The sequence below is a fragment of the Peromyscus maniculatus genome, chromosome 1 (assembly GCF_049852395.1).
Source record: "Peromyscus maniculatus bairdii isolate BWxNUB_F1_BW_parent chromosome 1, HU_Pman_BW_mat_3.1, whole genome shotgun sequence".
Classification (NCBI taxonomy): Eukaryota; Metazoa; Chordata; class Mammalia; order Rodentia; family Cricetidae; genus Peromyscus; species Peromyscus maniculatus.
This window is the reverse complement of record NC_134852.1, coordinates 193,989,983-194,015,857: the sequence shown is the minus strand read 5'-3', so window position 1 is coordinate 194,015,857 and position 25,875 is coordinate 193,989,983. Positions and strand designations below refer to the sequence as shown.

General features: G+C 50.6%; 1 protein-coding gene across 1 annotated transcript in view; it reads left to right on the top strand.

The window, feature by feature from the left end:
• The first annotated feature begins 1,448 nt into the window (after positions 1-1,448).
• The window catches only part of Slit1 (slit guidance ligand 1), a 158,502-nt gene continuing 134,075 nt past the window's right edge, over positions 1,449-25,875 (top strand). The window contains exons 1-3 of the mRNA XM_042263590.2: positions 1,449-1,969; positions 21,086-21,157; positions 23,399-23,470. Coding sequence (XP_042119524.2) covers positions 1,773-1,969; positions 21,086-21,157; positions 23,399-23,470 — 341 coding nt within the window. The 5' untranslated portion in view covers positions 1,449-1,772. The remainder of the gene's footprint in view (positions 1,970-21,085; positions 21,158-23,398; positions 23,471-25,875) is intronic.

Here is a 25,875-nt window from a genome sequence, read left to right as displayed (position 1 = left end):
GTGACTCGGTAGCAGCTCCACTAGGATAGCATCTCTGCTGCCTCCTCGTGCCCAGTTATCCTCACAGGGGGCCCTGACTCACGGGGCTCAGCCCACTAGGAGCTCCAGCACTGGTGTGGAGGTTCCAACAGAGGAGTGCTTGACTCTATTGGGAAAAGTCATCGTCCTCTTTGAGGGCAAAGCTTTGAGAGGGACACAAATGGAGGAGGGGGACGCCCACAGTGCCAGTCGGATCACCCAATCAACCCTGATGATCAATGGGATGACAGATGTCTCTGCCAGATCCCTCACCTCCGGAGCTCAGCAAGCCACAGCTGTCCTTAGCTCGGGGGAGGAGCTTTGCCTTTTCTGGGCTTGAAGGGAATTCTGTCCCTCACTGGATTTCCTATTCACACCCACACCCCGAACTATGTCAGAATAAGACAAATCCTTGCCCATGGGACTGGGAAGCCTAGGGTCCTATACAGGTGGTGGATGAATGTGCGCCGTTTTCCTCCTAAACAGGATGTGTGCTCTCTCCACTCTGCGGCCTTCTGATGATAGGACCAAATATTCCTTTTCATCTGTTTCCACCTGTCAGATGTCGAGAAGGCCTGGTGTGCTTGGAGGAATGTTTGCTGGATTTTCCCTGACAGGCTTGCCCCCCATTGGCACACCAGTAAACAGGCTTGGGTAGAAAACACCTCTACCCCTTACAAAGTCCAGTCAGGACTCATCACCCCAGCTGGCTGGCTTCTGTTCTTGGGAGAAAAGGGGTGCTGCCATTTGGGGAGAGTGTGTTGAGGGAGACTAACCTGGCCTGGGGCTTTTGTGTTCTCTCAAGGTTCTGCCCTCAAGGTCCCAGGCTGAGCAAGGGTAGGCAGCTTGGAGAGGCCACCTGGTACCAGAAGCTTCACCAACAATTGACAAAGGAAGTTGTTGGGGCTTGGTGACCTCTTCAGCCACCGGGGAAGTCTGCGGTCCCAGGGAAGGTGTGGCTGTGTGTGTGTGTGTGTGTGTGTGTGTGTGTGTGTGTGTGTGTATCCCTTTGCTCCTCTGGGCCAGCAGCTGCGGGTGCTGAAGTGACTGATATAAATGTACACATCCTTGGAGAGAGAGAGAGAGAGAGAGAGAGAGAGAGAGAGAGAGAGAGAGAGAGAGAGAGAGAGAGAGAGAGAGAGAGAGAGAGAGAGAGAGCAGAGCCCACAGAGCAGGTCCAGCCTTCAACACCCCCCTCCCAAGGCCCTGGCGCCTGGGAGGTTGCACCTTTGAAACTGTATGCCAGCGGCTGGGCCTCTGCAGCGGCAGAGGAGTGGTGGGGAGGAGGCGGGCGGTGGTCCGTGCTGCGTGGGGGAGGGCGGGAAGGAGTCTGGCCCTGGATGTGTGCTTTTCGATTGATGGATGACTGCCGGGTGTGAGCGAGCGTGCGGGTGTGTGTGAGTGTGTGTATGTGTGTGTGTGTGCGCGCGCGCACGCGAGGTGCGCGCGCGCGGGGCCTGCCCATTTTCCTCCTCGCAGCAGTCAGTTGGGAGCTGGAGTGAGGGAGAGGGAGACGCCGGCAGCTAGCTCCGGGAGAGGAGTCGTGCGCCCTCCGCTTAAGGCGCCTTTCCTGGGTCCGAGCACTGACGGGTCGCTGGGAGCATCTAGGTGCTACCCGGACTGCTGGGGCGCATCGCACGATCCCTCCCGGCTCTTCGGTGGCTCGGTGGGGATAGCACCTGGGGGCGGCCCCAGACGGGGATGGTCAGCGGCTGCAGCCGTCTGGCACGCGAGCGGGACACTGTGAGGGCACCATGGCGCTGAAGCTCCAGCGCGGGTCCTCTTTGGGGTTGAGCCGACCGGAGCTGTGGTTGCTGCTGTGGGCAGCCGCGTGGCGCCTGGGGGCCACGGCGTGCCCCGCCCTCTGCACCTGCACCGGCACCACCGTGGACTGCCATGGCACTGGGTTACAGGCCATCCCCAAGAACATCCCACGGAACACCGAGCGCTTGTGAGTACAGCTCCACCCGTCCACTGGGACTCCTCCCAGCCCCAGGTTGCTCTCACACCCTGACGCATCCGAGGGCCGGGGATGGGGTGGGAGGCGCAAGACTGTTGGGCTCCGTCGCCAGTAGAGGAGTCGGTGCCTTCCTTCCTAGGTCTTTCGGGAGCCAGAAGCTAGGCGCGCGGCTGTCTCCAGGTGCCGGATTCAAAGGGCCCTGGACGGGTTGTCAGCCCATCCTCACACCTACCCTTTGCGCTCTGCACCGTGGTAGGCCCTCCCCACCTCACAGCACTTTATTCCGCCAGGATACCTGCGAATCCGTGCCAGAGAGCCTTCCTGGCACCCAGGAGAAAAGCTTCCCACACATGCCAAGCACAGTGTCTCCTTTTGGACACTTGGGGCTTGGCTGGGTTCTGAGTGAGCAGGTGGATTTGGGTTCCGAGGGCTGGCTGCTTGGTGCCATGGAGCAGAAGTTTCTGGGCTCCTAGTCTACCCATTGTTTGTCCCCAAAGCCTTGGTAATTCTTCCCTTAAAGGTGTCAGCAGCCTACCCCCTCCTCCTGTCCCCAGCCCCAACCCCGGCAGACAGACAATGGGACCTGAGGGCCTTTGGTTCGGGGTTTGGGGCATGTGACATTCAGCACCCTGTAAGGGTTAGCTGTGTCCTGGACTGGGAGCCCAGGAATGATACAAGAAGCTTGGAGTGAGGACGTAAGGTTGGAGATATCGACGGTGAGAAGTCATAAAAACCATCATGCCTCGTCCCTTGTTCTCTTCTAGTTCTGGGTTCTTGAGGAAACTCCACCCTTTCTAGAGCCGCTGAGCACGGTAGAGCTTGTGTTTAGGGCTCTGGATGTGTTTCTACTTTCCTGCCAAAGGCGGTCCGTGTGAAACCCCAGCCTCTAAGGACAGACACCACAGCAGTGTGACGGCCATGGGTCTGTGGGTCTTGCGAGTGGATTTCTAGTCACACACAGGGCCTTTGTACAGCTCTCAGAGGTGACCACACCAGGAGATTTTTATTGCTGCTTTGGAAAAGGTTACTGGCTTCTCTGAAGTGGGTTTCTCCTTTTTTCCCCCACACTCCTGGGTGACTGCAGTGAGCGTCAAAAAAGGAATATATATGTTGCTAACTTTTGAGCGTATTTTCATGAGTCCCAGTTGGTCAGAGGCAAACTCTGGGGAGAACTGTTGGCTACATGGAACTCTGAAGTACCAAGGCCAGCAATTAGTGAGCTCACGCTTGCCCCAGACTCTTCTTGGCTGGGTTTGAGACACTCCCGTGACAGTTTCAGAGAATTTGCAATCTGCATGCAATCTAGTTGGGAACTGGTGTGTGTGTGTGTGTGTGTGTGTGTGTGTGTGTGTGTGTGTGTGTGTAGAAATTGAGGGGTGGCACCAAACTGAGTTTCCTAGAGGCAGCCTCATGGACCTGAAGAGGAACTAATGACCAAAGTCTGGAGGACCTCTGAGGTCATCAGTCACCTGATTGGCCTATTTTTTCTGGACACAATTCCTGTGCCCTGCTTTACATAGTGGTGTGTCTCTCCTGCAGATGCTACCCTGCACGTGAGACGCATGCACCGTTCTCCTTCGCTTTGGAACCTTGGCTCTCTGTGTTCTTGTTTTCCTACTACCTTGAATGTTTAGGATAGGGTCTGTTTTGACTTTCATGAATTCTTTAGCTTTTGTTTTGTGTTTTGAGACAGAGTTTCTCTGTGTGGCCTTGGCTGTCCTAGCACTTGTTCTATAGACCAGGTTGGCCTTGAACTCATAGAGATCCACCTGCTTCTGCCTCCCGAATGCTGGCATTAAAGGGGTGTGCCAGCATTGCCCGGCTCTTTAGTCTTTTATAATCAGTGAGATGAAGTAAATCCTGGGGTAGAGCAGAGTTGGGGGCCGCTCTGGTTAGAAACCCAGTTCTGTGAATTATTGGCTGTGTGACTTTGGGCAAGTTACCAGACTTCTCTGAGACTTAGTTGCTTTCCATCAGGAAATGGAGTTTGGGCTACATTGGGTTTCTGCTTCTTGGGAGAATGGAAGGTGATGTTTGGAGGAAGCCAGAGTTCTGATACTTGCTAAGGGGCTACCATGGTAGCACAGGAAGAGACGTCTCATGTTTATGAAGCCAGTGCCTACCCTGAATGCTGAGGCCTCAACAGAGTGAGCCTGTCTCTGCCTTCAAAGGGCAGATGGTGTGAAGGACTGGACAGGGGATCTTTAGCTAGAAGATGTAGGGAGAGGCCGGGCTAGTCATGTGATGGGGCTGTGAGAACACTGGGCCCAGAAGCCCTTTTGTGGGGGGGCGGGTGAAGGGGCTTTTCAGAAGATGAGGTGTGTTAGGGTTGGTGGGGTTTGCTGGCCGAGTACAGGCAACACAGACCGGAGTGCTTGCCTGAACACAAAGCCTGCAGCTCTGAGTGGCTTGGCCTGGCGGCTTCAAGCCGTTCAGATTTTCCCTGGGGCTGAATCACAGTGTCCAGAGATGAGACAGGGCTGGGGTTGTCAAGAGAGATTGGGAAGGGCCAGGAAAGCCTTTCTCCAGCTTCTCATCCATCTTGGGGATGTCTGAATGGGAATCCAGGGTGAGCATCTTAGGGGAGCTAGAAAGGTGTGCTGGTCAGAGACTGGCCCGCAGCTCCTCAGGCTGGGACATTTCTGTAGGCTGTGTGTTTGTCCGCTGGGCATCTTCAGTGGTAGCCCAAGGGCCCCGGCAACTTTATGACCATATATTCTATAACTCTGGGTTCAGACCTGTTTTCCCAAGTGGGAAGCAATTGCCATGGTTTTCTGTGGAGACTTCTGGGAAGAGCTTGTGGAAGGCTCAGTGCTGCTGGGGAAATTGGTCCAGCCACAGAGGCCGAGGCTGGGTGGACGGATGGGAAGGGATGCTAAATAATTCACTGTAATGGAACAATTACAGCGAGGGGTGAGGACTGGAGACCGGCTGCCAAGACCCTGCAACAGTCACATCTTTGTAGGGCCAGGCTCGGGGGGACTCAGCCACGCTGGCCAAATGTTAACTTTCCCCCTTCCACTCAAGGATCTTGACTTTCAGGAGGATTTTTTTTCTTAAACAGTGGTTTGCACTAGAGTATCCAGGAGTATGACGAGCAGGATTAGTTTGTGTGGACACTGCTCTGCCTCACTGCCCTGGCGCCTGTATTTTGGGCTTGCCACTGAGTGTCTCTTGTGGGTGCAGAGAGGGAAAGATGTCTGCTGAACCTTCCATCAGGTCATCCAGAGATGTGGGGGCTCCTGGAAGGTCAGGATGCTGATTGCCATCTACCCCCAGGTCTACCATATTCTGTCACTTGTCAGGCTGTGAGCCTTGCCCATCTTGTCTGTGTCCCTGTGCCCTTTTGCTGGTCCATCTATCCTGCCCAAGGTCCATGGCTAGCTTGGGCTCCTCCCCCTTAGGTTGCTTGATGGTCACAATCAGGGTTTGAGGAGACCATTTAGAATCCATATGATGTTGGGATTGAGGCCGGGGCTGAAACCATATCTGTCATCAAGGCCTGGCTGGGTGAGCCACTGTGGGGTCCTAGAGCAGAGAAGTGCTTTGAGCAGCAGAGTTGGCCCTGGTGGGGGTGAGTCTCCTGCTCTTACAGGCGCTGGTATGGTAACCAGCGTGCTAAGCTCACTGCTGGACTCAGAGCAACTGCTACAGAGACCCAGTAGTGGTCCTTCACCTGCAGGAGACCCTTTATACGTTGCCCATGTATAAAGGGGATGACAGCTTTGCAGGAAATATGCTGGGGTCCGGTGGCATGTGGCTGGTGTCCTACCTTCCCTTTGCCTGTGGGAATAATACCTGCTACTCCATAAAACCTTCCCAAAGATTCACTCATGATGTGTTTACAAAATGCTTCATAATTCAAACTTTGGGTGCTAATACTGTGAGAGGCCCATGCTAAAGGCTAGAACATTCAGGTGGGCTCCTCAGGTACTTGCTGAGGCTTGGCCGTCCTTCAGCCTGCTCTCCTGGGCTCCTGCCACTCAGAGCATGTGCTACTTGGGTGTCTTTTCTTTTGCCCCCTGCAGTTTGGATACAGGGAGAAGGGACTCCGCAGGGTGGAGGTCCTGATGGCGTGACTCTGGTCTCGCCTGTCTGGCGTTTTGTGAGCCTTGCTCTGCCTCTTGGCAGCTGGGGTATCCTGTGGGGTTGCATTCCCTCATTCAACAGATAGCTGCTGTCTACTGAGCTCTCTGCGTTCTGCCGAGTGGAAGGAGAAACTGCCTGTCCCCAAGTTCCTGTCCAGCAGGGGATGGAGAAGAATGGCTGATAGGAGAATAAAGACATAATTGCAAATTGAGATAAGTGCTCAGGAGGAGCGCACTCCTTCAAATCCCCGGTTTCTTGCCCATAAAGTGGGGGTAATGATAGGACCTGCTTCAAAGGCTGGGCCAGAGGATTGAACTCGATAATAGGCATCGAGGTGCTGTGTGCCTCACAGAGCCTGGCAGAAAGCAAGTGCCCAATAAATGGCACGATTATCATTGCTATTAATGTGACAGAGAGCTCCAGGGACATAAAAGGATTCTGAGACCACTCAGTGCTGGATCCCAGCAATACCTACCCTCTCTCTCACCAGTGGCTGGGAGTCCTGGATCACACCAGAATATGAGTATGCCTTCCTTCCTCGGTACTCCTTCTCAATGCTGTGCCAGGAGCTGGCCCATGCTGCCGGAGGCTGCAAGGCAGGGCCGTCTATGCTCTCTCGGGGCCTGTGTGGGGCGGTGGGGACAGGCAGCCCCCACTTTATCGGGAGCAGACGGGCAGGCGTTTGGCGGAGTTGCCGCCTCCAGTTCTGTGCCGGCATTAGCAGCTCGGCAGGGCTCTTGCTTAATGGGATTTTCTTCCCAAATGCTGTAATTATCGCCATACAAATACTTATTACCCAGAGCAGATGACGGCCGGGCCTTGGGCAGTAGCCAGGGAGCTGGGCTGTGCTGGGGGTGGAGAATTGGCTCCTGTTTTTGATGGAGCTTGCCACCCCCTCCTCTCTTTCTGGAACCCAGCCCGTGGCCAACAAACAGCTGTTGGGCACCTGCCGTGTGCATCACATCAAGAGGGGTCTGGGTATGGGCTGGCTCCTCTGGGAGCTTGCAGCGGGGTGGGAGAGAAAGAATAAGTATGCAAGGACATCTGTAGGCACAGGGAGCACAGCAGCTTCCAGCACAGGCAGGCATCAGGGTGACAATGGCCTCTTTGCATCCTGGCTCCATCAGCTGCCACCTGGGAGACCTTGGGCAGCTCAGCAGTGACTCGATTTGCTGGGACCAGTGATGACATTTTACTTGTAGCGCTGTAAAGTTGAAATGAAATCATCCAGATAAAGGGCTTGGTCTGCCATGCAGCCTGTAGACAGTGTCCCATCAGTGCAGAGATGCGGGTGATTGATGGGAGGCACTTGGTGGTGACAGCGAGGGAGAGAGGGGGCAGGGCTGGAGCCGACTCAGGCTCTGGGTCTGGTTATGGGGGGAAGGGTAAGCACATTTGGGGACACAGAGGTGAGTGCCACGGATTTGGGTGGGGGGGAGGAGGAGCAGATCCACCTGAGGAGTGAGGAATTTTGTGGGTGAGTCCTAGCAAAGCATCGGGTTAGCGGGATGAGAAAGAGGAGAAGCTGCCTCTCTCTCTCTCTCTCTCTCTCTCTCTCTCTCTCTCTCTCTCTCTCTCTCTCTCTCTCTCTCTCATTCTCTCTCTGTGTTTGTGTGCATGTGTGCGCGTGCATGCGCATGTAATTGTGTCTAAAGCTTTTATTACATTTTTGATAAGTCAATGATTTTAAAATAAATCAGCAGAGCTGTGCAAACACCACCCAAGTGCAATTTTAGATTGTTTTCATCACTCCCAAAGGGCCCTTGTGCTCACTATAGTTTTTCCATTTTGTTAGAAAAGTTTCAACAAAAGGGTTAGGAACTCCTGTGTCTCCTTTAATCAGACCCAGTTGTTCATGTTATTCTATTTCCTTTCTTAAATATCTCACTCCCACACTTAAGGCACACATGCTCAAATACAGGTTTTGAGGCAGGATCTCACTTTGCAGCCCAGGCTGGCTTTGAACTTAGGATCCCACTATCTTACCCTCCCAAGGAACAAGGTGGCAGACATGCACCACTGCACCTGGCTTACGATCCCCCACCCACTGAAGAATAGGCTGAAGGGGGCTGGAGAGATGGCTCAGTGGTCAAGAGCATTGGCTGTTCTTGCAGAGGTCGTGGGTTCAGTTCCCAGCACCAATACAACTGTCTGTAACATCTGTTCCATGGGATCTGACACCCTCATACAGAAATACATGCAAGCAAATCCCAATGCACATTAAACAAGAATAAATAAATCATTAAAAAGATTAAAAAAAAAGAATAGACTGAAGGCTCTGAAAATTTTAAGTATTTGTATATTTTCTTTTCTTTTTTTGTTTTTGTTTTTTGAGACAGAATTTCTCTGTGTAACAGTACTGGCTGTCCTGGAACTCACTCTGTAGACCAGGCTGGCCTCGAACTCACTGAGATCTGCCTGCCTCTGCCTCCCAAGTGCTGGGATTAAAGGTGTACACTACCACTGCCCGGCTGTATATTTCCTAAGAGCAATACATCTGTCAAAAATCAAAACATTCAACAACACAACACTGTTATCTATTCTGTAACTCACGTTCAGTTTTCCTCAGCTGTTCCAGTAATGTCTTATCAACACTTAGACTGTGACCTAAGACCCCAGATAGCATTTAGAGGTTTTAAATGCTTTGACATGCTGAGGACTACAGTCCAGCTATCAGGCAGTATGTCTTTCAGTTGGCTTTATTCAATTGTTCCCTAGGGTTACATCCCATTTTAACTGAAAATTCTAAATAAACTGTTTCCTCCTTTGTGTCCTGTGAGGGGACACACAGTGTCAGTCTGTTCTGGCAATGGTGACTTTAGGTCTGATCCCTAGGTGCACAGATGTCAAGGTTCATCTGTTTTCTTCCGTGTTACGTGATTTCTGGGAGACATTTTGAAGCTGTGTATATAACCTGTTCTTCAGAACTTTGTCTGGGGCTTCAGACCTAATGGCTGATTCCTGGTCGCATCTTTTCTTCACTGTTTGCTGGTAAGAAAGGATCTCCCTTTCTTCGTCATCTGTTTGTCTATTTGTAACAAACTTTGTTATTATTTTATTTGTTGGAATCTAGTTCGTTACCGTTACTATTTGATGCTGAGAGTATCTCAGATTTGGCTGGTGGACGCCTGTGCAAGCCCATCTGGTGTCCTGGTGACAGGCGCCTTTGAGCATCTGCCCCAGGGGTTTTGAGCTGAGAGGGGCAAGTATGAATGGTGTTTTCAGGAATTCTGCTGCCTTGCTTTGGTGTGTAGAATAATTGGAATGGTGCTGAAGGGCAGCAGGGCAGCGGGGAGGAAGTCGGTTATGTGGTTTCTGTGCCTGGGATTTTGTTGTTATTGCTATAGTTTTACTCTTTTTTTTCCCTTGGTTTTTGCTATAGTTTTATTCTTTTTTTTTAAAAAAGTCTTTTTTTCCCAAAATGGTTTTAGTTGATTTAATTCATGCAATAGTTGAATGAATTAGAAATTCAGACAGTTCCCACATATGCTTCAACCAGCTTCTCCCATGCTAACTTTATAACCACAGTGCAGTTAGCCAATTGAGAAATTAGCATAGTTACATTGTTAACCAAGTAATGGGCTTTTTCCTCCTTCTTTTCACCCACAAATGGCCCCCTGGGTCCCAGGGGTCCACATTCTATTTAGCTACATCTCTCCTCAGTCTCCTTCAGTCTGGAGCAGGACTTTTGTCCTTTTTGGCTTTTCATAACATTGACTCTTTGGAAAGATCATTAGCTAGTTATTTTGTGCAAAGTTCATGGATTTGGTTGTATAGTTCTCTATCTGTCTGTCTATCTGTCTAGTTTTTGAGACAGAGTTTATCATGTTTCTCTGGCTGGCCTGGAACTTACTATGTAGACCAGGCTGGCCTCAAACCCACAGAGATCACTTACCTCTGTCTCCTAAGTGCTGGGATTAAATGTGTGCATCATCATGCCTGGCTTGTTTAGTACTTTTCATAATTTGGTTGAGTCCGTGCATTTTTGGAAGGAATGTCACAGGGGTGTTGTGTCCTCAGAGTGTCTTTTGGGCAGATGCATCCATGTGGCTCGTTGCTGGCTAACTTGCATCTTCAGGTTAAGACGATGTCTACTAGAGTCCTCAAATGTAAAGTAACTTTCCGTTTTCAGGTGGTAAGTAGCAGGTGTGATACTTTGAGAACATGCAGCGTCCTGTGTTTGGTTAAAGTGTCAGCTATTAATTTTAGCATTGATTGATGAATCTTATCATCAATAATTATTGTCTAATTGTTATTTTCTGTTTCCCCAATCCTATATCTCTTAATTAAATTCTTTTGAGAGGAAGAGAATTATAATATGCTCCCCTTTTTTGAGACAGGGTCTCACTGTGTAGTTGTATCCTAGAACTTGCTATGTAGTCCAGGCTGTCTTCAATCTCACAATGTTCCTACCTCGGGCTCCTGAATGCTGGGATTATAGGCAAGCCCCACCTGATGCCTGGCTGGACCTCCTTAACAGAGTGGCTTGTCTGGGGGATACCTTAGTTAGTTTTTTTTTTTTTTTTTTTTTTTTTTTTTTTTTTTTTTTAACTTTCCCAAGTGCACACAGGCTGTGTGCCATGTATCACTGAGTACCATGGCATGGTACTCAAAAAAATGTGTTTAGTCAGTTCTTTTTCTTTTGAAAATTCCACTCTTAATGAGACATTTCATGGGTTCTGATCTGTGCTTTAGAAAATAAGGCCATAAAGAGAGAGAGAGGGAGAGAGAGAGGGAGAGAGAGAGAGAGAGAGAGAGAGAGAGAGAGAAAACAAGGTCATAGTGGCAAACTGAGTCACAGCCCGCAGAGATGCCCATATCCATATCCCCAGGACATGCAACCTTACTACCTTACCACTAAACTTTGTAGATGGGATTAAACCAAAGATCATGAGACAGTGGGAGGTGGTCCTGGATCACCTGAGTGGGCTCAGCATTACCAAGGGTCCCTCTGTAAAGGAGCGAAGGCCAGGACAAGACATAGAAAATGTGGTGACCTAAGTGAGAAATTAGAGGCTGTTGAGGAAGAGTCCACAGCCAAGGCAGAGAGCCAGTAAGGAAGGGACAATCTCCTGAGGTGGCCAGAGGAAGTCAGCATTGAGTGAGACACATCGGACCCCAGAACTGTGAGGTGGTGGATTTGGGTGGTTTTGGCCGCTAGGCGTGTGGTTATTTTTACAACTATGACAGATATCCTCAATCACCATAGAATTTCCACAGGGCTGAGGCTGTGCTTGGAGAGGAGGCCCAGCCTGGGAGAGACCTGTGACTAAATACAGTCTAGCACAAAATTCACATTCCCAGGCTCATCCCAGATGTGCTGATTCTGTAGTCTTTGGCAAAGGCGATTTCAGGAGATTCAGATTTGGGGTGCACAGAACGAGATCTGGAAGCACTGCTTGCTGTTGGGGTCTCCTAATGAAGAAACTGTACCCTTTGAGGTCACAGGAGGACTGCCTCTAGTTCTAACCCACCCTGAGCGGATACAGGGGAAGAGCTGGCGGCAAGGAAAGTGTGGTCCATGTGGGAGGAGCCATGCTCTGGGTGGGGAGCACGGGGTGGAGCTGTGAAGGAGGGTGAGGAGGGTAGGACCACCAACCCTCTGAGGATGAGGGTCAAGGCAAGCCGCTGGCACAGGAGGCCGAGATCTCTGCAGTCTGAGACTAACAGCTTCCTGGAAGAAGTGAAGGCAGGCAGGAGCAGACGGCGGGAGTGAGTGGGTGGGAAGTTTGGGGAGGAGAGGGCAGCGCAGAGGAAACCCAGGCAAGCAGTCCCGGGGAGTTGCTTGCTTGCTTGTTTTATAGTAACGGTGGGAGGAGGGCCGCTGAGGGATGGGGTTGGAGGAGGGCAGGCAGAAAGGTCAGAGAATAGGTCAGAGAAAGGTGGATGCGGAGACGTTACCTTGATGGTGCCTGTGGTCGCCATTTACAGCGCTCTTGGCAGACTCGGGGCAAACATGCTTCACAGCGCCGTCTACACTCTTGTCTTACTCAGCGGTCCTGGGAGAAGTACTACTCTAACCAGTTTCACTGCGAGGCGGAGCCATCTGCAGCGGCGGGGATAGGGCAGCTGGCTGCTCAGTGGTTGGCTGCGGGTCCCGGAGTCACGAAGCTGTGAGATGTGTTTGTGTGGAGCTTTTAAATTTGACTGGAGCCTGCTGTTCTTCAGATGTTAATAAGGCCCGGCTCCTTTCACTCACTCAGCACTACAAAGCACCTGTCAGCGCTTAGCACCGGGGCCTTGAGGCCACCTGGTTACCCCGCTCCACCATTGATTCCTGCCTGTGAGCATTTGGGGCAGGCTCAAGTCACCAGCTGGCACAGGGAGGGGGCCAGAGGTGGAGGATGGCGAGGAGACTCCGTGGGAAGCAGGGAGGTAGGCTGCAGGTGGAGGTCAGCCTCGGGGAGTCGGGGACTGGGAAGCCTGGTGGCTCTTCGGGAGGAGTGCTTGTGTGGGGGCAGCTCCCAGCTCAGAGAAGGGGATTATTGCCTCAGTAATGACGGGACCAGTTGAAGGTTGACTCTCGGAATAGAAAAGTACATGGAACTGGAATTGAGTTGGGTCCAACCCCTTCATTCCAACTGGGATTGCTACCATTAGAAAAAAAAATTCCCAGACAGAAACTAACACCTGTTGGTGAGGACATCAAAGGAAGCAACTGCTGTGCAAAACAGGATGGCAATTTCTCAAAAAATTAAAAATAGGATTATTGGCTGGATGATGGTGGCACATACCTTTAACCCCAGCATTCAGGAGGCAGAGGCAAGTGGGTCTCTGTGAGTTTGAGGCTAGCCTGGTCTATATAGCAAGTTCTAGGACAGCTAGAACTACATAGTGAGACCCTGTCTAAAAAAAAAAAAAAAAAAAAAAGAATTACTGTATGTAGTGGTTTGAATGAGAATGTCCCCTGTACAGCTCACATAAGTCAACACTTGGTCCCCACTTGGTCGCACTGACTGGAGCCGAATCTTAAGAGGTGTAGCCTTCTGGGAGGAATTATGTCATTGGAAGTAGGCTTTGAGAGCTCAAAAACTCTATTTCTGGTTTGCCCTTTCTGCTTGGTGCTTGGCGTTTAAGATGTGAGTCCGCAGCACCTAGTTCCTGCTGCTATGCCCGTTCCCCGTCTGATGGAACTGTAAGACAAATCAACCCTTCTACGAGTAGCCTTGATCATGGTGTTTTATCATATCATAGAAAGCAAACTAACGTGCTGCATGATCCAGAAAAACTGAGAGCAGAGCCTTGAAGAGCTGTTTTGTACACTTACTTCCGTGTTCGTAGCAGCACTATTCCCAGCGACCAAGGGCCAGTGGATGCACAAGTCGTAAGCACACACATGACTCTCATCTAGCCTCCAGTGGAAGGCAGTCCTCCACACACCGCAGCTGATGCTCTTGGAGGACCTTTGTGCCTGGCTGCCTGCTCCAGATGTGTTTTCTTGTTCACACCAGGCTCATCTAGGAGAAGAGAAGGCCCTGGGAGAGGGGAGGTTGTTGCCAAGGGGCACACACTGTACACGGAACATACGGGATATGCCCATCTGTGGAATGCATACAGCAAGTGTGGCGGGGGTGGGTTGCAGGAGGAGGGAGCAGGGAAACAGAAGCCACTGATGCCAGCACTCCTGGAAACATGTCAAGTTAGGGCAGATCCGCTCTGGCCTTCTAGAGAGCCCACTGAAACATGTGTGATGTGCTGTGTTAGACCCTGGAAGAGACAAGGAAAGCAAACAAATAAAAAAATCATCAAACCAGGCTGGAGAGATGACTCAGTGGTTAAGAGCACTGACTGCTCTTCCAGAGGACCCAAGTTCAATTCCCAGCACCCACATGGCAGCTCAGAACTGTCTATAACTCCAGTTCCAGGGGATCTGACATCCTCACAGAGACAAACATGCAGGTAAAACACCAAAGCACAAAAATAAAAAATGAACGCATATTAAAAAATTATCAGACCAATAAAAGCAATTTGGCCTGTGTTCTCAGAAACTTCTAGTTTTGTGTGGGGGCTGTGACATCAGTTAGGACTCCTTCAAATCCTTGTAAAGCCATCCCTGATTTGGGCTGTGAAGGGAAAGTTGGAGCGAATTAAGCCAAAGGGGAGGCAGGACCTCCCAGGCAGGGAGGGTGTCAGGCTCAAAGTCTTTGCCACAGAGTCTAGTAGGACTGGGGGTTGGGAGCGCCTCAAGGCAGGCAGCGGGGAGCTTATAATGCATGGGAAGGAGGTTTTTGTCTTGATTCCAACGGTAATGGGGGTAAAGAGTAATTCCAGGACTTACATGAGGATCCGATTCACAGCTTGTAAAGACTCCACTGGCTGTGGCTTTTCGATCAGAATAGAAAACCGGGGTGAATGTGGGGCTCCATTGGCATCTCTGCAGGGAGCTGGCACAAGGGTGAAGGCCTGAGGTGGGCTTTGCAGGCAGCTAGACCACTTTCAGGTGGCTTGCCAGGCTCTGCGGGCCTCAGGACTCTGGGCAGTGCTGAGGAGGGTCATCCTTCCCTCTGCATTCCCGCCTGATGGCAGACCTTGACTCACCCCCGGAAGATTCAAAGGGAAGAGCCAGGTACAGCATGCAGCTCAGGGGGCCACATCATTCCTAGTGAGAGCTTCCTGTCACCACTGCAGACTTGGGCCACCATGGGAGTGTTCTGGTCCCCAGAGAACTGGAACAGCTGGAGCCCCAGGGTGGGTGGGACACTGGTGAGGAAGTACCGGCAGATTGAGACAGGTGAGCCTGGGCCGAGCCTCCTCAAGTCTGAGCGACCCGAGGATCTCCCTTTGTATTTTCACAATCTCCCAGATACTGGGGAGCAGCTCACTTCCCGAGAGGAGTCAATAACTCCTTCAGGTTTGGCTTTCCTCCATATAGCTTTGCTTTGGAGAATTTTCTCCAAAATCTTTTGTCACTGAGGTTTTTCTTTTGGCCTAGGGCCACATAGGAACCTGCTGAAGTGGGGACATTTGCCACCAGGGTGTGTCTTGGAAAAGGGAGAACTGTAGGAGGTGTCTGCTCTGCGCTTTAGCCTGGGGTCTGAGATGTGAGCCGCTGGCCCCTTCTGCTTTGCTTGGGCCTGGTGGTCAGCACCAGCCTGGCCTGGGGACCCACCTGCTGGGGAGCCATGATCCTCGAGGAAAACAACCATAACACAGCAAGACAATCACAGCTGGTTATCCTTAGGTAGAGAGCGTGGGCAGTGGGCCGGCCGTTTGTTGTCCTTGGGGTTTAGAAATGTGAAATCATTTCAATCCCACTACACTGCTAGGAGGGGGTGCTATTCATCATCCTCATTTTACAGATAGGGAAACTGAGGCACAGAGAATTTAAGGCCCATGCCTAAGGCCACGGAGCTAGTGTGGTGGCAGAAGAGGGACTGTTCCAGGGCCCCGGGTTTTTCTCCACTAAGAACATGCTCAGCTGGGTGGGCTGGGAGCCTCCTGAGGCTGCTGCTTGGGCAGAGTTCTGGGTCTTACCACAGGACTCCAGAACACCCGAGTGACCTTAGCTCTGTCTAAGGTCTCCCTGCACAGGCTGAGGGCACAGGCTGAGGAGACAGGAGGAAGCCCAAACCTTCAGATTTCATGGTGTAGGGGAAGACCTCTGGCCTGGTTCCAGCTTGGCCACACCATCTATTGGCTGTGCACACTGGGCAAGTCACTCTTCTGTTTTCTCATCAGCAGGTTGGTAAGGACAGACTCACTGCCAGGTGCCTGTGAGACGAAGAGGGCACACAGTTGGTCCCAAATAGAAACCTCCTTGTAGGAACCAGGAAGGAGGAGTGGCGGGTGGGGGCCTCAGTGGCAGTGTTGGGGAGCCCAGGTTAGCCTAGACCCTGAATTCTCTGAGCCCAGAGGCCGAGAAAGCTGCTGTTGCGGGCATAATACCTGCTGCTCTGACGGTAGTGGTCTTGGTGGGGTCCCAGAAGCGGGTTTTCTGGGAGAGGGTCTCTACGGCAACACTCTGAGACTACGTGTTGGAGGAATAGAGGCCCTGATGCTGTATTCTATCAAGAGGCCATGGTTGTTCTGCTGAGGCAAGGGCTTGATGACCTTGGGAAGGTCATGTCTCTGCTGAGGCCTGTATGATGTTTCTAAGTTGCAGCTGCCCTCAGACCTGGGAAAGAAAGGGGTTCACCCTAGAGAGGGGGGCACTAAGATCTGGCCACTGGGAGTCCTCACTCTCACTCGGTATGTGGGGCAGGCTGAGGCTGGGACAGTTGTTCCCGGGAAGCACCAGCAGGGACTCTTGGGAAAGAGGCTGTACTTGTGTTGATGTAGGAGCCATAGTTCTTTTCCTTGCCTGGCCAGTCTCTTTTCACACGGTGATGGAGTGTTGGGTAGGAAGTGAGGAGGAGGAGCTGGTTGGAAGTGTGTGGCCCAGTGCGCCCCAGTGAAAGGGGGAGACAGGTGTCGGACATAATCAGGAGTTCCTGCCTGCCAGTCCACTCCACCCGTGGGAGTTCTGTGCTCGGTGCTTCCCGAGTTCCATGTTGGCCCTGTCTCAGGCAGACAAGTCCTAGCGTTTGCCTTCCTGGGTTTTGTCAGCTGCGCACTGGGAATATAGTCAGCTGTCTTCTAAAATGCCTGAGGAATCTTCCCGGAGCACTCGTGAAGTTACCTCAGCACTGTATAAGCGTTGTATCCAAAGAAAACAGACTTGGGGATTTTCCCTACTGGTTATTCTTAGTGATATGTGGTTTTCATTTTTTCTTTCTTTTCCAGGAACTTGAAAAAAATATTTGCATGTCACTAATTTTTAATTTTTAAAATTACTTTTAGTAAATTTTAGTAAAAAAAAAATTTTAGTAAAAATTTTTAAATGAAGCCGGGCGGTGGTGGCGCACGCCTTTAATCCCAGCACTCGGGAGGCTGAGCCAGGTGGATCTCTGTGAGTTCGAGGCCAGCCTGGGCTACCAAGTGAGTCCCAGGAAAGGCGCAAAGCTACACAGAGAAACCCTGTCTTGAAAAACCAAAAAAAAAAAAAAAAAAAAAAAAAAAAAAAAAAAAAAATTTTTAAATGAAATAAATTGGATACTGTGTTGGCTTATAAAACTGAAAGTGCAGAGAAGTCAGCTGAAAAGACACTGAAGTCTTTTTATTTCTTACTACTTATCAGTCATAGCTCTGACCATGTGGCCCCAGACTCAGTGCCCACTGTGCACAGACCTATGCATGCGTGTGAATGCACAGCGAGCACATAAGTGGCTTCCGTGGAATACAGGCTGTCTTGTAACCCACTGCCACCGTCTGTGCCACGGCAGCTCTCTCTGTCATCAGGCAGGTCTGTAGCTCAGTGTGCGCTGGATTTTCTGCATGTGCTGAAATTCAAGCAAGCATTGGTTCTACGACTGACCATTTGAGTTCTATTAGTCACCTCTCTGTTGATGTGCTAAAATAGCATGACCTAGAGAGACCTACGGAAGGGTTTCTTTTGGCTTAGGAGTCGAGAGGGAGAGTCCGTAATGGGAGGGAAGGCATGGCGGCAGGTGGTTGGAGTAGGAGGATGAGAGATCACATCTCCATCCACGCACAGAGAGGAGGCTGAAGGTGGGGTGAGGTTGTGAACCTTCAAAGCCCACCACCCCAGTAACGTACTTCCTCCAGCAAGGCTGCATCTGCTAAAGGTTGCATAATCCCCCAAACATTGCTACCCACTGAGAGTCATGTGCTCATAAACCTGAGCCTATGGGACACATTCTCACTTCACTACAGTTGTTTTAACATTTTTGTCTCTATGAACCAACAAAGATGTACCTTTATAATGAGAAAATGAAACTACCAAGACTACCTTGTGCTATGTATGGGGTTTGTGGCTGAAAGTTCCTTCATGATGGCTCAAAGGAAGGCTGACATGCTGCCATCAGTTAGCTGCCATCAGAGCCAGTTAGCAAGGGTTTCTGAAGATGGTCCCAGGGTTGGAAGAAAAGTTGTGTTGCAGAAGGTACAGATTGGTGGCCTTTCCAAGAAAGAATGCTTAGATTAATAAGATAAAGCCTTGGTGTTGATGAGAACTCCTGTCACAGGAAGATGTTTCTCAGCAGTTAGAATGAGGAAGGGGTTTGCTCTGGGGCACTTGCCCATGGTCTGGAAACTTGGGACATCACTGAAGTCCCCTCCAATCCTATTATAAATAGGATGGAGACAGAGAGTCCCAGGCATAGAGTGATGAGTCAAATGAATTGCTGGCTTGTCAGCTTTGATTGACAGCCTGGGCCCTAGGGTCAGAAGATCATGGTTATGGGTTCTGTCACCTCTCAGCTGTTGCCCTTGGGAGTTCACTCAGCACCTGAGAACTGTTCTTTTCTCATCTGTCAAATGGTCATAATGGCAACTCAGGTGAACACCTAGGTTCCTGGAGCATGTGGAAGCAAGCAGCACACACAGTTCTTAGGGGAAGCAACTGTGGATCATTGTCTAGACCACATACCTCTCAATACACTCCAGGACAAAGTGTCTTGGACTTGGTTTGAACTCATGGCCATGACTTCTTTGTAAAGTTAAGGCATTCCTAAAGTATCTAGGTTGGCTCAATCCTGCAGTCCTGCTCATAATTCCAAGCTGTCTCTTGCCCATCAGCCATCAAAAAGTTCAAAACCAACACAATAACATTCAGGATCCAGACTCCTTGTGTATTTCCCATTGTTATGGGACTTTTTCTTTTTTATTATTTTACTTCTCTCTTTAAAGACTTTATTTTATTATTTTTTAAACTATTTCTTTCTATAACTGTCTATACACATTTTCTTTCTTTCTCCCCTTCCTTCCTTCCTTCCTTCCTTCCTTCCTTCCTTCCTTCCTTCCTTCCTTCCTTCCTTCCTTCCTTCCTTTCTTTCTTTCTTTCTTTCTTTCTTTCTTTCTTTCTTTCTTTCTTTCTCCTACACACATTGTAAAACACACTGGAACCTTTTTAGAGGATTTTTCCATCTGAACCTGCTCTACTGCGTATCTCTAGTCTTTTTTGACGACAGGAGCAAACTTTTAACTGCTAAGCTACACCTGGATCCTCCATGCTGCTCTTGGCTGGCTTGTGTCCTGTTTGGAGGTTTGACCTAGAACCGCATTCAACCGCCTTGCTATGGAATGTCGGTGCCCTGCACTGTGGCAGACATTTTTACTTAGTTTTTTGTTTCTATTTAGCATCAAAGAAGCTGTTTAAGTGCTCTGCTGTACAGCAGGGTTTCTTAAAGGAGCCATATTCTTTTTTTTTTTTTAAATCTTTTCAGCTTTCTCAGGCCCCAGAGATATTTGAGCCTCATGTTGGTACACCAAAATGTAGTTGGTTGTTTTTGCTCTTTTAGGGAGCCCACCACCCAGCTCCCAAATAAATCACACACTGAGACTTATTCTAAATTATAAATGCTTGGCTTTAGCTTGGCTTGTTTCTTGCCAGCTTTCCTTAACTTTAAATTATCCCATCTATCTTTTGTCTCTGGGCTTTTCCCTTTTCTTACTTCTGTATATCTTACTTTCACTCTTACTCTGTGGCTGGCTGTGTGGCTATGTGGCTGTGTGGCTGAGTGGCTGACCCCTAGTATTCTCCTCTCCTTGTTCTCTTGTTCTTTTTTCTTTTCCTCCCAGATTTCTCCTTCTCTTATTTCTCTTTGCCTGCCAGTCCCACCTATCCTTTTTCCTGACTCACTATTGACCATCTGGTTCTTTATTAGACCATCAGGTGTTTTAGACAGGCACAGTAACACAGCTTCACAGAGTTAAACAAATGCAACATAAAAGAATGCAACACATCTTTGCATCATTAAACAAATGTTCCAGAGCATAAACAAATGTAACACATCTTAAAATAATATTCTACACATGTGTGTGTTGGGGTGGGACATTTAGGTTGATGAAGAGCATGCAGGTGATGGTGACAGTGGTGGGGAAGAGGAGTCAGTGTGACTCCTGCCTCAAGGATGGATTAGATGCTGGAGGGATCTAAATGTGTGCTGCGGTGGCTCAGGCAGTGCAAGAACTTTCTGGTACTGAAAATTTCTGCTAACTTGCCCTTTGGAGTGGCCTGACTTCCCGAGGCTGAGCAGGTCCTCTGGGAATTGCTGGATAGACTGAGAGAGCACTAGAAGGCTGGGTGGGAAAGGGCCACATGGCCTCTGACATGGGGGTCTGTGTCTAGCATGTCAATGAGGATGCAGACCAGGATCTGCTCTAGTTTCTGTAGGTGGGCCAAGGGAAGATGTGACCTTGGAAGGGAGGACAGGGCAGACACCCAGGGTGGTGTGAAAGGAGGGGCCACAGCATCAGTAGGTCTGGCCCCTGGGGCATCAGGCTCCTTGGCCATGGCCCCCTGCTAGCTGCCTCAGGAATGGCCTCATGGGTTCCCGTGTGAGTCCTTCACTGGCTCTTTGCTCTTTCTCTGCTTGCTTTCTCAGACACTGTGTTTGCTTGGACCCACAGCCCCCAACCCTCAGTCTGTCTCCCCTCTCCTCAGACTCGGGCTGACTCAGTGGGCTCTTCCTTGAGTTTGCTCCATGCCTCCTCCAGGCAGGCCTTCTTGTCTTGTGGTACTCAGCTCAAGTCTCACTTCTTCAGTGACCCTGAACTGCATGGCCCTCCCCTGCTTCTCCTGCCACCCATAATACTGAAGTGTCCCCAGGGGCAGCCATGGTCTTTACCTGTTTATGCTGGTCTGAATCCTATGAGACGGTCACAGTTGGTGCCCTTCATTTTATGGGTAGAGATTCTGAGGTTTGGCTAGGATGCCCCTGAATGCCCCAGCCATGGCCTATTTCCAGATTCTCTCCTCTGTGACTTACCGCTCTGTCTAGGCTGAGTCCCAGAAGTGGAGTCATGTTTGAGGGTTTCTACAGCCTCCAGCAGTGAGCCATGTTTACTGTTACATGTTTACTGCTGGAGGAATGTGGGCTACAGAGAGGCTTTGGCCTGTTGGACTTCTTGGCTGGGAGGGTGAGCGGCCTGAGCTGAGCCAGGTGGAGGGGAGTCTGAGCTGAGCCCCAGGGGTCCAGAGCACCAATTTCACCAGTTCCTTTCCCCTTTCTCTGCCAGAGAGCTCAATGGCAACAATATCACTCGGATCCATAAGAATGACTTCGCTGGGCTCAAGCAGCTTCGAGTGCTGTGAGTATGGGCTGCTGTTCCCCTCCCGGGCTGCCTCTCTCCTCACCCCCAGCCTTGGCAGTTTGAGAGTTACAAGCTAGCTCAGGCCTTCTATTGTGGAGTCAGGAGCCTCCTGAGTGGGTGGAGGGGGTGATGGTGAGCGTCCTGACCCAGAGAGCCTATTGCCTCCTACATGGCTGGAAAGAATGGGGGATGGAGAAGGACTTGGGAGGGGCAGTCTTGGCCATTTCTCTCTCTGGGGCTGAGGGAAGAGCAGGTGGCATGGAGAGTCTATAAGTTTCTGCTTAGGTCAGCCTGCTCTGGTGGAACACCATGAGCAACCTAAACCACAGGTAGGCTTTGCTTAGGTTCTGGAGAATGAGGTGCTGGATCAATCCTGATCCGGTGTCTGTTCACTTCTGTGACCTCACATGGCCTGGCTCTGTGAGCACACAGAGAGGACTCACTAATTAATCCCTGGGTATCAGGGCCCACCCAGATTACCAAATCACTTTACCACCGTCCCTGACAGCCCTGCCTCCAAACACATCATACAGGGCATTGGAGTCAACATGTCAGATGGAGGGTAGAGAACAGTGTTTCAGATGGAGGGATGGAGAAGAGTGTTTCAGATGGGGGAGGGATGGAGAACAGTGTTTCAGATGGAGGGATGGAGAAGAGTGTTTCAGATGGAGGGATGGAGAAGAGTGTTTCAGATGGAGGGATGGAGAACACAGTGTTTCAGATGGAGGGATGGAGAAGAGTGTTTCAGATGGAGGGATGGAGAACACAGTGTTTCAGATGGAGGGATGGAGAAGAGTGTTTCAGATGGAGGGATGGAGAACACAGTGTTTCAGATGGAGGGATGGAGAACACAGTGTTTCAGATGGAGGGTGGAGAACAGTGTTTCAGATGGAGGGATGGAGAAGAGTGTTTCAGATGGAGGAGGGGTGGAGAGCAGTGTTTCAGATGCGGGCTGGAGAACACAGTGCAGCCCACCATCTCCAGTGTTCTGCCTCAGAAGGACTCCTCAGCGAGGTCGCAGACCCTTGTCAAGAGGGTCATGCGGGGGACAGAAGACAGGTGGTTATCTGTACTCAGGTGTCTGAGAGCGGAGATCCTGGAAGTGGCAGGCACAGCCCTGTTAAGCTGCAGGCCACCCATAGTGCCTGCCAGGCAGGGCAGAGTTGAGAGGCTCACACTGGATCTCCACCCCTCTGTGCTCTGCTGATCTTGGGGAGCAGAGGCAGCCTTGGCATGCAGGCATCTGACCCTCCCACCTCAGTTAGATTTGGAGGCCCTGCCCCATCTGGCTGGCAGGAACCCCCCCCCCATCACATGCGCAGAGTCCCTCACCTCCCACTCAGGATAGTACAAGGGTTCAGGATTGTACACTTCACAGTTCTGGGGATCTTTAGGGTGAGTGGGGGACTTTGTGGATTATCCATTTTGAGGTTGGGGGCAATGAGTTACTGGAGTCTTTGCTGCTCCAGAACTGACCCACATTGACCAAAACTTTCCTCTTCCCATTCTGGGGAGTCCTCCTCTCTTCCTGGGACTCCTCCCACAGGCCTCTAGCAGAGAGAAAAGTATACTGCCCTGCCTCAACCCCTGCCTGAAGCCCATGCAGGGACATGCAACCCATCTGCTTGGGAGTGGAGAGGAGAGAACAGAGGAGAAATATTACCTCAATATCTCCAAAATGATCACGCAGCATCCCATCTCTTAGTGAAAAATGCTGCCCACCCATCAGATGCTCTGAAGCAGAGCATGTTGGGGGTTAGATGCAGAGTCCCATGGAGCCAGGTGGTTGGTTGGCCTGGGCACCCCACTCCTTTCTTCAGCAGATGGTCTAGGGGAATATGGTGCAGACAGTGGGGTGTTGTCTGGCAATTGTAGCATTCTTGCTTATGTGTGTGGGCTCTGCCCAGTTGGCATGGCTTTCCTCCGCCATGCTGGCCATTTTCTCTTGGATTCATGCTCTGGGCCAAAGGACAGCATGTACCCCAGAAACCTAGCACCTTCTTCAAGCACAACTGTGAGCACCGGCATTGTGCCACTCTGCCAGACAGGGCTTGCTGTGGAACCTGAATGGGGGAATTTGGCAAGTTGTGGTCACTTCAGCTGGAGTTAGGATCTACATGGGGCCTGGGAAAGGCTCTGGTCCCCCTTGTGAGGCTGCATTGCCCTGGCAAAGCTCACTGGGGTTCCCAGGAACACTTGTGTAGCATCCTGAAGCTGTTCTGTCTCTTTGCCTCCCAGGCAGCTGATGGAGAACCAGATTGGAGCCGTGGAACGCGGAGCTTTTGATGACATGAAGGAGTTGGAGAGGCTGTGAGTATAGGGCGTACGTAGGCTGGGGAGGGTTCTGGGGTTGCCAGAGAAGGCGTCAGCAGGCCTATAGAAAGGCCTCAGGTCGGGGGAGGGCGGGTCCCAGCCTCACCCAGCATGACAGAGCATTGTGAGATGCTAATCAAGAGAAAAATGGAAACCAACCTCCATTCCCATCCACAGTGCACCCCTGCTGTTAGTCCCAGAACATGTGATGGCAAAAATTCACACAACTGGAATTCCTTCCACCCATCTTTCCTGAGGTGTGGCTTCCATTCATTGACTTTGGGTTCATAAAGGAGGTCACTGGTGTGCTGAGCAGAACTACCAGGGGAGTCCCCAGACCTGAGGCTTGCTACCACAGCCCAGCACGAGGAAGGGGAGGCGCGCCCAGAGTTTGCATGGCTTGCTCCTGAGTGGGGCTTTCAGTCTTGAAACAGGGTCTTGGTGAACTTTCTGTATTTCACATTGGTGACAATAAAAAGGAAAAGGACCTGGGGCGGGGGTGAAGATGGGGGGGCACTCCTCTCTTTATGGTGGTCAACCGCTTGGTCCTGCAAAACAATTTGGATGAAGATGTTGGGTGGGGGAGTCCCAAAGTTCATGCTCTTTGACCAGAAAGTTCATTTTATATTAAGAAACTGACTAGAAAAGTGGCAAGAAAATTCATATTTCTGGATATTCTTTGCAAATTACCAAAAATTAGAAATAGCCATTTGGGTGGAGGGAGATAAGATACAGTCAAGACTGAAATGCTTTGATGTTTGTATAAATAAAAATCAGTGAGAGAGAGAGAGGGAGAGAGAGAGAGAGACAGACAGACAGACAGACAGAGAGACAAAGAGACAGAGAGTGTAGTGGAGGAATAAAGCAGTTGAGACCATTAGCTCTTCATTACACGGAGAGCTGAGGCGATGGGTACTTGAGTTTGGTTCTTCGTATTTCTTTTCTTCTCTTTCTCCCTCGATTTTCTCACAATGAATTTCTACGGCCATCACAGCCAGTCCTGAGTGCCTTCCGCTGCCAGGGCCAAGGTGAAGCCCTTGGCCCCGGAACATGTCGTCTAACCCTGCGATAACGCTCCCGCAAGTGGCATTCCGCAGAGGAGACACCGAGGTGCCTAGAGGCTAAGCCACATGTGCAGAAGAGGGGATTAGAACCAGACTGTTTTGCCTTCAAAGCTTAGACTCTTAATGAGTAGGACCTAATTAATCTCTCCCCTTTCATTTTTATGTCAAAGAAAACAAAGCATTAAACAAAGAGAAAGAAAACAAAGCATTAAACAAAAACAAAGATGTGTGCCTCATCGTCTTCTTGCAGAGGATTACCCCACCCCCAGCCTTAAACGGAGCAGTCAGCCATCCAGTACCCAGCCAGATGTTCACTCCTGTGCTCGCTTTCTTTAAAACTCTGACAATAAAATACCTGGCTCTGAGCGGCTCGGCTCGCTTGGATCTAATCCACTGCACACCCCCTTTGGTGCCGCCCGGCCTTGGAGGAGACTGAGAAGGTGGGAGGGGGTCTAGACTTGACAAGGCATGGCCCTGCTGCTGCCGCCACACCCGAGGCTTGGCAGAGGCTTCCTCTCAGGCATGACTCTCTGCAGACCTTGTCCCTTCTGTCCACCTTCAGCTCCGTGTCTCTGGGCTGGGTCACCAGCCACTTCACAGCAGACAGTTCTTCTGTCTCTGGGGGTGTCAGGCATGCTCTGTGCACCCCTTCAGCGAGCAGTGGCCATCTGCTCTGATTTGTGGGAGACCTTGGGGATTGGTTTATGAAAGCTGGTGGAAGTGGGGAGCCAGAATAAAAACACCCAGACTGTGCACATAGCATTTTCAATTAAAATGGAAATGTGCCTTTATTGGCCCCTTTCCCAGCCTCCCCCCACCCCCCAAGAATTTCTCTATTCCCTTTAGTATGACTTAGTGACTGGGGTTCTGTATGGCTTTATTCACCCAAACCACACACACAAACCGTGTGTTGTTCTTTGTTTGTTTGTTTGGGTTTCTTGAAGGTAGGCTGAGATTTTCTTTTCAGCACCTTGGAAGCAATTTGGATTGAGAATTAAATCTTTTCACTGAATTCAACAGCCCTTTAACTGACAGATTTCCCTTTTTTCTAAGATCTTCCCAATGCAGCCAACGTAATTTTCATATAGATGACTCTCTTCCCCGTGGCATTTCATTTATTTGTGAATGAAATTGATTGAATCACGTAATCCTGCTTCTAAGTACCTGTGGCATAAACAAATCTGAGAGCCGACAGAGCTGGCTCTCACAAGCAGTTAGGGAAAGTGTGTGCAGAAGCAGCAGTGTGAGGCGCTGCTAGTCAGGGGGTCTGAACCGTGGCCCGAGCTGGCCTGTTGCATAGAGGTCACGGAGCATGCTCAGTTGCCTGGGAGGTCAGCT